The sequence below is a fragment of the Glycine max genome, chromosome 12, assembly GCF_000004515.6.
Source record: "Glycine max cultivar Williams 82 chromosome 12, Glycine_max_v4.0, whole genome shotgun sequence".
NCBI lineage: Eukaryota > Viridiplantae > Streptophyta > Magnoliopsida > Fabales > Fabaceae > Glycine > Glycine max.
Genome location: NC_038248.2, coordinates 2213606 through 2226086, shown reverse-complemented (window position 1 = coordinate 2226086; position 12481 = coordinate 2213606). Strand labels below are relative to the sequence as shown.

General features: G+C 30.8%; 1 protein-coding gene across 9 annotated transcripts; it reads left to right on the top strand.

The window, feature by feature from the left end:
• Positions 1-5645: 5645 nt before the first annotated feature.
• LOC100807371 (uncharacterized) lies at positions 5646-12012 on the top strand. Of its 9 annotated transcripts, none has more exons than XM_041007346.1 (10): positions 5709-6110; positions 6294-6448; positions 6707-6976; positions 7787-7886; positions 8576-8632; positions 9017-9134; positions 9991-10073; positions 10708-10769; positions 10885-10981; positions 11590-12012. In XM_041007346.1, exons 3-9 carry the CDS (start codon positions 6756-6758, stop codon positions 10979-10981), a joined length of 738 nt encoding a protein of 245 aa, XP_040863280.1. In that variant the 5' UTR covers positions 5709-6110; positions 6294-6448; positions 6707-6755; the 3' UTR covers positions 11590-12012. The 9 variants fall into 9 exon arrangements, with proteins under 9 accessions (XP_014619939.1, XP_040863280.1, XP_014619942.1 ...); XM_014764456.3 differs by having other exon boundaries at positions 10876-10981; XM_041007344.1 differs by having other exon boundaries at positions 6581-6976.
• Positions 12013-12481: the final 469 nt, after the last annotated feature.

Sequence of the window (12481 nt, the reverse complement as noted above, 5' to 3'; positions counted from 1 at the left end):
ACGCTTTAACTAATTATATGTCTCTATAAAAAAAATTATGTCATAATTAATAATATTCCTGTACTTACTTTTATAATAGTTTATAATTATTTATAAATAAATATATTTTCTTTAACTTATATACTCCTTTAAAAAAAAATTGGTTAAATTACTCATTTGATCTCTATAGTTTTATGATTCTTACATTTTTAATTTTTATAATTTCAAAGTGATTTTTTTAATCTTTATAGTTTATATTTTAATTCTTTTTTAGTTTCTGTAGTTTAAAAGTGTTTTTTTAATCTTTATAATTTATATTTTAATTTTCTTTTAGTCCCTATAGTTTAAAAGTGATATTTTTAGTCTATGTTATTAGTCCTTACTACAAAAAAATATAAAAATAATTAGTTATAAATTACCAATTTTTTTTTTATTACAAATTATCTTACGATAAATTAGTTATGAATTACTTGTTAATATTTTTGTAGTTAATTGTAATTGATAATATTACTCATATTTTGATGGTAAGGACTAAAATGAAATTAAAATATAAAGTATAAAGATTTAAAAGACCACTTTCAAATTATAGGAACTAAAAGAGAATTAAAATACAAATTATAAAGACTAAAAAAATCATTTTCAAAACTATAGGGACTAAGAGAAAATTGAAATGTAAACTATAAGACTAAAAAAATCACTTTCAAATTATAGGGACAAAAAAAGTAAGAATCTTAAAACTATAAGGACCAAATGAGTAATTTAACCTATTTTTTTAATTGATTTACCTCACAACTTATTACATATGTAATTATTTAATATCATGCCAAAAGAAAAGTAACAAAGAAGCAGCCAAGAGTTTGATGTGACCAGAAAAAAGGTCATTTAATAATGTGTTTTAGATGATTTACGGTTCATGTGCCTTTGGATCAATATAGGACATGTCTTTGAAGTGGGTCACCAATCACTAACCAGGAGAATTAATTAAGTCAGAATTGATCAAATCCGCACTTCGTCATAATCCATTAATTGTGGTTTGGTGTAAAGGTCAATGGCCCTAAACAATGCCAAGTACTTTGTTTTACATTTTTTGCATAGACATTGTTTTACGTTGTTCATGGTTGATTAGTCTAAATCCACTCAGTAATTTGATACCATTGAAATTAGTTGTTATTTATTGTTATTTTTTCCTTGTACTAATGTAGTATAGAAAGTTGTGAGGAATACCACTAGCATGGAGGAAAGATTAATTAACTCATTACCATAGAAACAAGTTAAATCAAATTAGACTTAACTTTTATAATTCTATCATATGGAGGCATCTAAGTTATTTTAATTGATTTTGAAAGTGTTGTTTTCTATCTCAATCATTAATTTTCTTGAAATTTAATAGATAAAATGAAAAATAACTAGTATAAGAGAATTACTCTTAAAATAACTTGATCTATTCTAATGAGACTTTAGCTTAACATAATCCAATACTTCATCTAAATTTTTTATAAGACCTAATAAATTAAAATTTTGAATTGGTTTTTTTATAATTAAGAACCAATTCAAAAAATCTTCTATAAACAAGAACTTTTTGTTTCAGAAGATAAATCTATCAAACTTTTATAAAAAAATGTATTTATATGAGTCATTCTTCTAAATTCTAGTGAGTGAAATACATTAAAGTCATAAGTTTTTTTAGAATCTAATTTTATTTTATTTATAGAATACTATATTTAGGAAATGTTATTTTGACGAGTCACAGTTATAACTAATAAAAATTAAAACAATAAATTTAACATGATGAGAGATATTAAAGGAATTAAAACTAATAAAAGTTATTTGAAAAAAAAAGTATATCACATTAATATAAGGAGTAATTTTTTAAAAGAAGATGAGATGATAATTATATTTTTTAATTTCTGTGTCAAAAACTTAAATGTGAAACAAAGACAATTAAAGATAGAAACATGTTGTATTATGCAATTATATATTTTTTTTCTAAAATTAAAATTTTAATTACATCTTTTAATTTTTTTAGATGAACTCCAATTTTAACCGAAAAACAACAAAATCAACACGAAACAACATCTAATTTATGATAAAAAATAATCCTTCAGTGCAAAATAAGAAATACTTTGTGGCACTTGGCAACATTTATTTATAATGCTTAGCATTTCCGATTTCTATAACATCAATGTTGAAGTCAAGGAGTTGACTTAGATATGATTCCTATTCCCAACACAAAATTTAATGGAGTTGTAAGAATATTAAACTTTGAAGTTTGAATAAAGCCTCAAGACCACAAAGCAAACCATTATCCCACAGTACCCTTCTAGATTAGAATCACCTCCATGCCAAAAACTTTTGCTCGAACTAAACTATTTAAATCGGTTTTCTCGTCAACCTTGTGCTCTGCATGCGAAATTTATCAATATTTGAATCACAGTAAGTATTTTATTTTAAAAAGTAGAAATTTAAATCATTTTAAAAAAATAATTAATATTAAAAATATATGTATGATAATTTGTGTTAAAAATTATGTTTTAATTTTCTCGTTATTAATTAGAATTTTTTTAATTTTTTCTCTAAAGTAAATTATTCATTTTAAAAGAAATAAGTCTTCCGCGTGTTATATTGAGTTCATGGATAGAAAATATGACAATAATATAGAAGGCGGTATAGCCGGGGCATACTTTTTTTTTTAAGAGTTTATTTTTATATGAAAAAAAATGCAGTTAAAAATAATAATATAATTGTGTATAGATGATCCTAATTTAAGGTCACATAACTACTTAAAATAGGCACATAACTTTAAAAAAAACCTCATGACTATTGTGTTTTAATTTTGATTATTTGCGATAAAATCTAATAATTAATATTTAAGAAAAACAAAAAAAACAAAACATGGTTTAAAGTTGCTCTCAACCCCAAAGCAGGGTGTGTTGTGATTTTTCCTAATAAAGCATGCTAATCAAGTGAGATTGTCGCTGGCTAGTGATCACTAGTCCGGAAGAAAATATATTATGGACTCTTCTTAATTTTTAAAAATCATTTCTACATATTTTTTTATTTTAAATAAAACATTTTAAACTCGGTTCTTTTCAATAAAGTATTGGTTCTTTTTGGTTGTTTTGGAATTCCTGTAGAATTTTCAAACTATTTCTATAGAAGGAAGTGCACATGTGTCTAGCCCGACATGGGAATGGGAGGACCTTATATTGATAATGATGATTAGTGCTTTGACAATTCTCAACTCTAGGGATCATATAAGTTATAGTTTGGGTAAGATATTAATATTTATTTTTATATTTGTATTTTTATAAAAATATCTTTATTAAAATTCAGGTCATACGAGTAATAATTTCAATATGATTCTTATGCATTTATAGATGTATATCTAAATGACTAATGATGTGATGTGAATTAACTAACTTTTTTTCAATCTATTAATATTAATTAGGTATTTTTTAGATTTTGGTCGGAGTGTTTCATATATATGTTTAAGAGTAAAATTAGTTTAAAGTCATGTTTGATTATTCTTTAAAGGTATGTATGTTTGAGAGTAAAATTTTATTTAAAAGTTTAATTCTAAAGAAATAAAACTTAAATTATTTTTACAAACTTAAGTTTAACTCAAACTTAAGTTTATTTCAGTCCAACACACACACATTGTACATATCTTCTAGTTTGTGTATTAGAAAGTGTGAATTGATGTTTGGTACATGTGAAATGATACTCCAAATACATACTAAATAATGAATGTTTAATTGATGTCAAAGTACAACACTCCAAACACACTAAAACGTTGTAAATGAGGTGTGGCGGTGCATAAGTGCAATCAATTAAATTTTTGTGGATTTAATAAGCAATAATTACAAAACTTTTAATTTTTCACGAAAAATATGTGAAAAGCCACCACTAAACCAAACACATTGTGAGTCTATTACCTCAAAGCTATTTAATATAGCTTATCCTTCGATGTTGATTTTTAAGGCACGTGACGTGAAACCAAAAAGCTATAAATACGGTTTGACGGTGCATTACGTAGATTCGATTAATTTTTGTGGATTTAATGAAGCAACAACTAGATTGGGTTGGGAAATTTGACCCAGTAATCATTGATGAGATTTACATCAATACGTCATGAGTAATCACATAAAGTGAACTTGATATCACACCTTAATTTAAAAACCTTAAGGCTCATGTTTATGAATCTTATCTTCACTTATATAATACTTAAATTTTTCATTTCTACCTATTGTGAGACTTCACCTCATACTTGTATTCTAACAATCTCTCTTTCATGTGTGAGTCTCTTTCATATGGTAGTCTTCCATCGAGCAAAAGTCATTTTTAATCCATGAGTATCCCATGGTGGCATTTAGAGCTTAATTGTGGCTACCTTGGCTCGCCTAACTATTACAATTAACATACTTTAGTACCTAACACCGCTGCAACACTTGTGAGACCTGCTACCTGACCCTTTATGCATGGACTCATTCCACCAGTAAGATTTTCAATACAAGAGATCTTCGTATGTACATGGATCCATCAATGTCATTTACTCATCTGAGTCATCCACCAATTCGAATCATCAACTATGATATCAATTGTTATGAAATCGAAGGGGGTCAACACTACAGAGATTTTCATCAATGCATCATGAGCAACCATTTAAGTAAATTTGATACCACATTCCTAATTTATCCGGTGTCTAACATTCTCATTCCTACCTGATGTGAAATTCCACCTTACACTTGTACTCTAACAATCACATTCTCAAGTATGATTTTCTTTTACATGATAGTTTTTCTCTCAAATGGAAGTCATTTTTAATTCATGAGTATTCATTGGTGGAGTGAAGCTAAAAAGGCTATAAATGTGGCATGATGGTGCATTACTTATATTCAATTAATTTTTTTGTGGATTTAATGAAGCAACAATTAAACTGCTTTTAATTTTTCGTAAAAAATACACAAAGAGTCCCTACCAAACCTAACACGCTGTAAATATGCTACTTCAAAGCTATTCAATATGGCTTATCCTTCATTGTGGAGTTTTAAGGCAATGTGGCGTGAAGCCAAAAAGACTATAAATGTGGCGTTATAGTGCATTAAGTAGATTCTATTAAATTTTTGTAAATTTAATGAAGCAACAATTAGACTATAATTTTTAGTGAAAAATATACAGAGAGCCCCGGTCAAAGCTAATAGGCTGGGAATATATTACTTCAAAGCTATTCAATATGACTTATTTTTTGGGTTGAAGTTTTAAGCCAATGTGATGTGAAGCCAAAAAGGCTATAAATACGACTTGACGGTACATTAAGTAGATTCAGTTAAATTTTTGTGGATTCAACAATATTTTTAATTTTATATGAAAGATATAGGAAAAATCACTGCCAAATCAAACACACTTTGAATCTATTACTTCTATTTTAGTTAACATAAATATAATATTATAATATGTGTTTGACAAACTAATAACATATGAATATCATTGAAATAGATATATTAATGATGAAAAATCAATAAAATCACTAATTTAATACATAAATACCCTACTTGTTATTGTTAATTATCTTTTGAACATGTATTAAATTTGAATGGAGTTATCATGGGATGTTGTCTTGGCATAGGATGTATGTACTTAATGCCTGTGCTTTTAAATAAAATAACATTCATACTTTGCATAAAAAAACAAATGATAAAAGATAAATTAGCAGAAAAATTAAGCAGAAAGGAGAGGTGGAGTCCACAATGATCAGCATCAAATGCTTATTGGGATTCGCACTGTTGCTGAATTCCAAGATCCACAACCATCCATTATTATCTTTCCTTTAAATTTAAAAACAATTGTTTCAAAAATTAAAACTAGATTTTCCTATTTTCCCTTTCTCTGCATCCCTGTTGGCGGAGCTCTAAGCCATCTCTTGTCTCTCTCGAGAGGGGAAAGAGAGAGAGTGTGTGTTTCGGTGTCACAACGCAAAGCAGCGTACCCCGCAACCCAGAAAGTAGCAAATGCCAAATGGTAGTTCAGTATTAGCATTGTAGCGTAGTGTTGGAGAGAGAAAGAGAAAAAAAAAAAAGCACTACCGTCACCACAACCAACTAGGCCTCGGTCGGAAAGTTGCTACCAAAAAGGTAACTCTCTCTTTCTCTCTCTATCCACTCCCTGTTGTTCTGTTACGACACGTCTGATTTTGCTGTTATCAGGGCTTTTATCGTTTTCCTTTACTTTGTAGCTCTATAATTGACCCTCTTGACGATGAAGCTTCTTCTCTTTTCTAGACTCTGACTTTGGGTTTTTCTGGGCTTTAACTTCAGGTTTCACCTTCTGGGTCACTCTTTACTTTTCTGGGATCTCCATTTTCTGAGCTGAAGTCTGAATTTTTGGAGGATTTTGATCGTGGGATTTCTGGTTGCTTATTCTGGGGTGTCACCAAGTTCCCTTAATCAACTGAATATCGAACCTTATCTGGGTATTTGGCCTTTGATTCCTGTTGGGTATTTCCTTTTTTTTTTTTTACTTTTAATTTGTGTGGAATCTGAATAATTTTGATCTTGGAGGGTACCCTGAATCGGTGAATTGGCGTTGTTGTTTTGGTTTAAAGATGGTTGCTGATGCTAGTTGTGGCTTAAGGTGATTTAGGGAAGTTTTTAGATAACGGTATAATAAGGATGGCAGCACAGTCAAACGCTGGATTTCACAATGAAGATATAGATTCTATTTTGAACAGGCATGCAATATCATTTCAACCTGGTGGTGCTATTAACCGTTTGTCTGAGATGGTTCCAATGGGAAATTATTTTGGGCTAAGTAGTTCGTCTGGGATGATATATTCTGGGAATTCAAGCATCATTAACAGTAATCCTGTCATGAGTCAAGCTGGTAATCCATCCAGTTCTTCGCTTCTTCTCGATTCGGTCCCGGGGCTGAAGCACGACACAGGGTTGGCTGTTGAGTGGTCTGTTGATGAACAGTACAGATTGGAGGAGGACCTTGCCAGGTAAGTTGTTTGTTTTGACTAGGTTAGGACATTTTTAGCTTTTCTTTAACCCTTTCATTATGGCTTCTATGTGTTAAATTGGTGCATGGTAACTCATTTTCAATTTACTTTCTCATGATGATAATAATTTCGGATCTTAGATGGACATAATTTTTTATTTTTTGTTTGTGTGATGAATCAATTGCCAGTTGGCCCTTTTGTATCCGTGAACTAATCATGCCGTCTGTCTGTAAGCCATTTTATGAAACATAAAGCAATCATGCTGTCCGTCTTTGTATCTGTGAACTACATGCTTTACTTTTTCTTATAATGGTCTTCTCAATTTTCGAATGTTGTTTTGGTTTGTCATTTCAAATCCTAATTAAACTGCTGCTAAGTATTCTTTTCTTTGCTAACTTCTTACACTGGTTGGACGAAAATGGAAATGGAGGGGAGGGGAAATTAGGGGACCCCATATCCCTCCCTCCCATTTTTGCCTCTACTGTATTGGGGGATTTGGAAGGGAGGGAAAATACTAAAAGTTTGTGAATTGTGTTGACTATATTATTCTAAATTTGAATACTTGAGCTTAATGGTTTTATTTGTTCATTTTAAGGGTATAATAGTAAATTAATTGTTTTTCCCTCCCCTCCCCCTCCTAACTAAACAAGGGATTCCTTCCTCCCACCTTCCATTAAAATCCATCTCCCCTCCCTTTAACATTGAACTAATCAGACCATTTATGTTATAGTGCTGATATTTCTTTCTCTTTATATAGTTTAAAAATATTTCATGACCCTTGTTTTTGTGATTCCTCTGTTTTGGGACTAGATATGCTGATGAGCCAAGTATCATGAGGTATATCAAAATTGCTGCCCTGTTGCCTGATAAAACTGTTCGTGATGTTGCTTTGAGGTGTAGATGGTTGACAGTAAGCTCTTTTTCTTTGAACAGTTTCTCCAATCTCCATTTTTTTTTGTCACCAGTTATGATACCTATCCAATTCCCAACAATAGAAGACAAATTTTTAAATGCATTAAAATCACTTGAATATGTTGTGATTAATTACTTGAAAGTTGAACATGTACAGTTGCACTTCCTTTTCCCAATGCATTCAAATTTTCTAGTCTAGCCACCTCCGAAACCTTAGTTTTTGGCATTGTTACAATGGCTCAACTTTTGCATGGCTGTGTAGCTAACTGTTGTATAAGCAACCGTGATATTAGTGATTTAAAAGGCAGGGTTTTAGATTTTGGTTGTTGTCATGGTAGCAGCTCCAGCAATTGCAGAAAAATGCAGGAAAATAAAGCTGATGGAATTTTCAATTTGGCCAAAATATGGTTGTTGTGGCTGCAATTGCCACTGCAGATCACAATTTAGAACCCTATTTAAAGGTTATGTTTCATCTCATGATCAAATATACTCTTAATAAAATAAACCAAGTTAACTTTCCTTGCCCTTTTTCTTTTCAGTTAAAAGTTGAAAAGTTATTAGGGTCCTTTATAAAGTTTTATCCACAAAATAGAAAGTTATGCACTGTATGAACATAATGCATTAAGCATTGGACTTGGGTACTTATGTGGTTTGCCCCTTTAAAGTACTATTTAAACTATTTTGCAGAGAAAGCGGAGGAAATCAGAAGAACACAATCTGGGAAAAAAGGTCAATAATAGAAAGGTACATGAAATCTGGGAAACTGATGTACATATACTATGTTTCTTGTAATTTAGTGTGTTTTAAGAGTTGTGATATTAATCTTTCCCTGATTCTGTCCTTTGATGTTTTATGTACTATGTAGGTGTTGAATTTCAAATATAATTTTTATTAAAAAAATTCAAACATATTTTACTTCTAAGGATGCTGATGAACATGTGTGTAAAGTTCATTTTAAACTCAAAACATATTTTACCTCAAGGATGTTGATGATAACACAATTAATAACAAAATATGATTGCATTGCATCCCATAAATGGGATTCCAGTTTTGATATATTGAATCAATAATGTCTTTAGGATCTAATGTTGACTGAAGAACCAGTATTCTAAAGTCATGCTTCTTCAGGATAAGCCAGTGGAATTAGCTTCAAAGACAAATTTACATTCAGCTCTGCCCTCAAGCATGGCTACGTATTCTCGCATTTCACACCATATGGACCAAAGGCAACGGATACAATATGATGGTTAGTTTATCGGGTTTTATTTATTTAATTTAATATATGAAGTATGAATTATAATGTAAGTTCTTATCATTTTCTCTTTCTTGTGTGCAACCACATTATTCATGATTTTTAAACTTCTTGCTCAGCTTTTGACTGCCAGTCTGCCAGTCTTAGAATCTATAAGCAAACACATTTCATCGCTGAGAGAAAATATATTATCTGTTTTTAATATTTTTAGAGTGAAAATGATCTTTCAAATGGATTTTATTGTTTTCTAATTATTGAAAACCAAGAATGTTTTTGAAAACAGTTCAAAACATGCTCTTAACCTCTAATTTCCCACATTCCTATCCTAATAACTAATCATGAATCCAACAATTATGATCATTAGATCCCAAAATAAAAATGCATAAATATTAAATACAATAATTGTAGAATGTGGAGAAGTGGCCCACATGGTGTTAAGTTCTCCCACAAATTGTGGAGACACCAGTTCAATCCCCAAGTCTACTCTCCGTCCCCATTATCCCTGCTGGCAAGCCAGCTTTCTACTATTATGCTAATCCAAAGAAGAAAAAAATTGTACATATTACTCATTCTTTACCAATGACATATCTTTTTGGTAGTTAATGTTCTGTTATATCTAAATGAAGTTCTGGTAGCTTTTAGTTAATGTCTCATTGTGTCTGGTAAATGGAATGCCATGATTGGTTTATCACTTTTCATTTTTTTTTAAATTGATGTACCAAACCCCATGGGATTATAATGTTAGCCTTAGAATAGAATCGTTCCCAGCCCCAGCTTTTATGATGTCTCATTTTTTGTGTGACCATTGCCCTTATTTTCATCAAATACTTTCTTCCTTGTGTGCAATCAGGTATATGTAGCCCTTTGAAGCAACTCATGGAGCAGAATGCTCAAGCTTTTAATCAAATCACTGCCAATTTGTCTACTTACAAGGTAAATAGCTCAACTGTCATGTTTTAGTTTTTTTTTTCTTCAGAAATACTGGATCAGCTGATGATTATATGTCTTCCACAAGTAAAGAAAATCTTACCATGCTTAACAAATAGTAGGCCTGAAGTATTAACTATATGTGGCATTTCACCTGCCTCAATTTTTTGATGGATGGATAATTCATACCATGTTCAGGAAAAGATAAAATTGTTAGAAATAGAAGAAAAATATCACATTCACATGTGGCGTTGAAAAGTTATCAGTCATTTAACTGAAGTCAAGGTTTGATATGCCATATAAGATAGTGATTGAATTGTCTGTCTTGCTGCTTCAATTAAACATCTTAATGAATGGAATTACTCTCATGCATCAATGAATTTCCAAATTTACATCTTTGATTATTGTGTGCTAGTATTGCATTGATTTCCCAGTGTCTATTGTTAAGTAGGTTCTTCTTCATTCACTTCATTTTACTCTGCATTAGGGGGGGGGGGGGGGGGGGGGATTTAATGCATATCATTCTTTGATATTTTATATACTTTCTACCCCCCCTCTTTTTGCTATGCCTTCATCATATTATTCATTCACATATAATTACATTAAAATGAGATAATGATCACTTTCTTTGTTAACACAGTTGCAGGATAACATCGACCTCTTTTGCCACACAAGGCACAATATTAATACCATTCTTAATAAGTACGTGAATATTTTGAATTCACTTTGCTGTTAATATCGTGCAAATTCATTTTCTTTTATATTTGGTTTTGATATCTATAAACATTATGAAGTTCACTTAATTAAGTTTGTGCAGTATGAGTGAGATGCCTGGCATTATGAGCCAAATGCCGCCACTGCAAGTTAACATTAACGAAGATCTTGCAAGTAGTATTTTGCTTAATAGAACATAGGTAAGCTCTTGGTAAGCTTAACTCATTTCTTGTATTTCATTGTTGAAGTTGCATATTCATGCTTCCATGTGTTTTGTGAGTGCAAGTACATGATTAATTGCAAATTTGCAATCTGTGTCCACAAAAAAATAGCAATATGTTCAATATATGAAAGAAAGGAAATAAAGAAAGAGAAGTAGGCCAACCATATGACAAATTCCAACTGTTAAGAGATATATAAAATCATTCTTGGCATCCACTTAGCAAATCAAAGCAAGCCATAAGGAAATTGAACCAAATCGCTATATGATTCAATTTGACTGATTTGCCTAGTTGGTTGGGAAATTTGAAGGCATGCTAGCTGTCACTCCCTTTTTGCTACCAAACAAGCTAAAATCACTATATGTTTCTGCCACAGCTACATAACCAGAGCATCTTTCTTGATGATGTTAGGTTTAAAAATTGATTTGCATATTCATTGGCAGTACATCTTGCACCAAACTTTAAAATAAAATTTAAAAATGGCTATCATAAAAAGCATGAATATCTGGTCATATACTCGTATTTGTTGAAGTACAGAATATCATATATCCTAAAAAGTTGATTGGTTTATGCATTGCCAATTCAAGCGGGCAAAGCGCTGACTCCATCAACATTTCCAACACAAATTAAAGTGAATCAGTGTAGAGAGGTTCGCATTCTTAGCTGCAACTGTTTTGGTGCCACATGCCATTGAGGAGCTAGGGACTATCTCATGACTTTCCAGAGTTTCTAATCCATCTTTGATCTTATTGCTCCCTGCTTTATTATTTCATTTGAAGGAAACCTTGGAACTCCTATTGTATAAACAAAACATTTTCCTTGCAAAAAAAAAAAAAAAGAAAAAGGAGAAAATAGGAAGCGATTAATATAACAATGGTTTGAGCTGAATGCACCTTATTGATTTCAGAGTGCAGGTGTTTTTCTCATGCCATAGGAACTATTGTAGATCTATTTATGCTAGTTTGTCATCGACTTCAAATTTAAGTAATGGTCATATTTAACAGTTGATAGCTGTTGTGTAATGTGTGAAGGTAAATCATTATTTACATAATTTCTTGGTTGTACGTGCGGGAATCAAGTTATAGAATGTTTGGTAATAACTCATATGCGTGTTTAATTTTTACGTCCACAGAGAAGTTACTTTGTTTTAGCTTCCATTTTTCACGTTAAAACCGCAAGTCAGAGGCCTATTAGACGGGGGAAACCAAACATAAGTACATGGTTTCGGTTGTAGTTCGCTGAGTTGCCTTGCAGCTAACAACTTATGTATGTTGGCTTATAATATATATTTATCCTTTTCTTTAATGTGTTTATTTCTTGCTTTATTTTTTTGCATGAACCAGGTCTTTTTTAATGTGTCTATGGACCCTGAATCATTGATTAAGAAAAAATAAAATAAAATTGTTTAAATAGACATATACTTATTTTATAAAATAGTTATTTTAATACTTTTATTTAAATAGTATTGTATTTAATAGT

What these genes read in the sequence shown, in the direction of transcription:
- LOC100807371 (XM_014764453.3), top strand. Translation starts at nt 6,648, where the DNA reads ATGGCAGCACAGTCAAACGCTGGATTTCACAATGAAGATATAGATTCT. An exon ending in TTGGAGGAGGACCTTGCCAG is followed by an intron (nt 6,977 to 7,786) that starts GTAAGTTGTTTG and finishes TTTTGGGACTAG; the next exon opens with ATATGCTGATGAGCCAAGTA. An exon ending in AAAAGGTCAATAATAGAAAG is followed by an intron (nt 8,633 to 9,016) that starts GTACATGAAATC and finishes ATGCTTCTTCAG; the next exon opens with GATAAGCCAGTGGAATTAGC.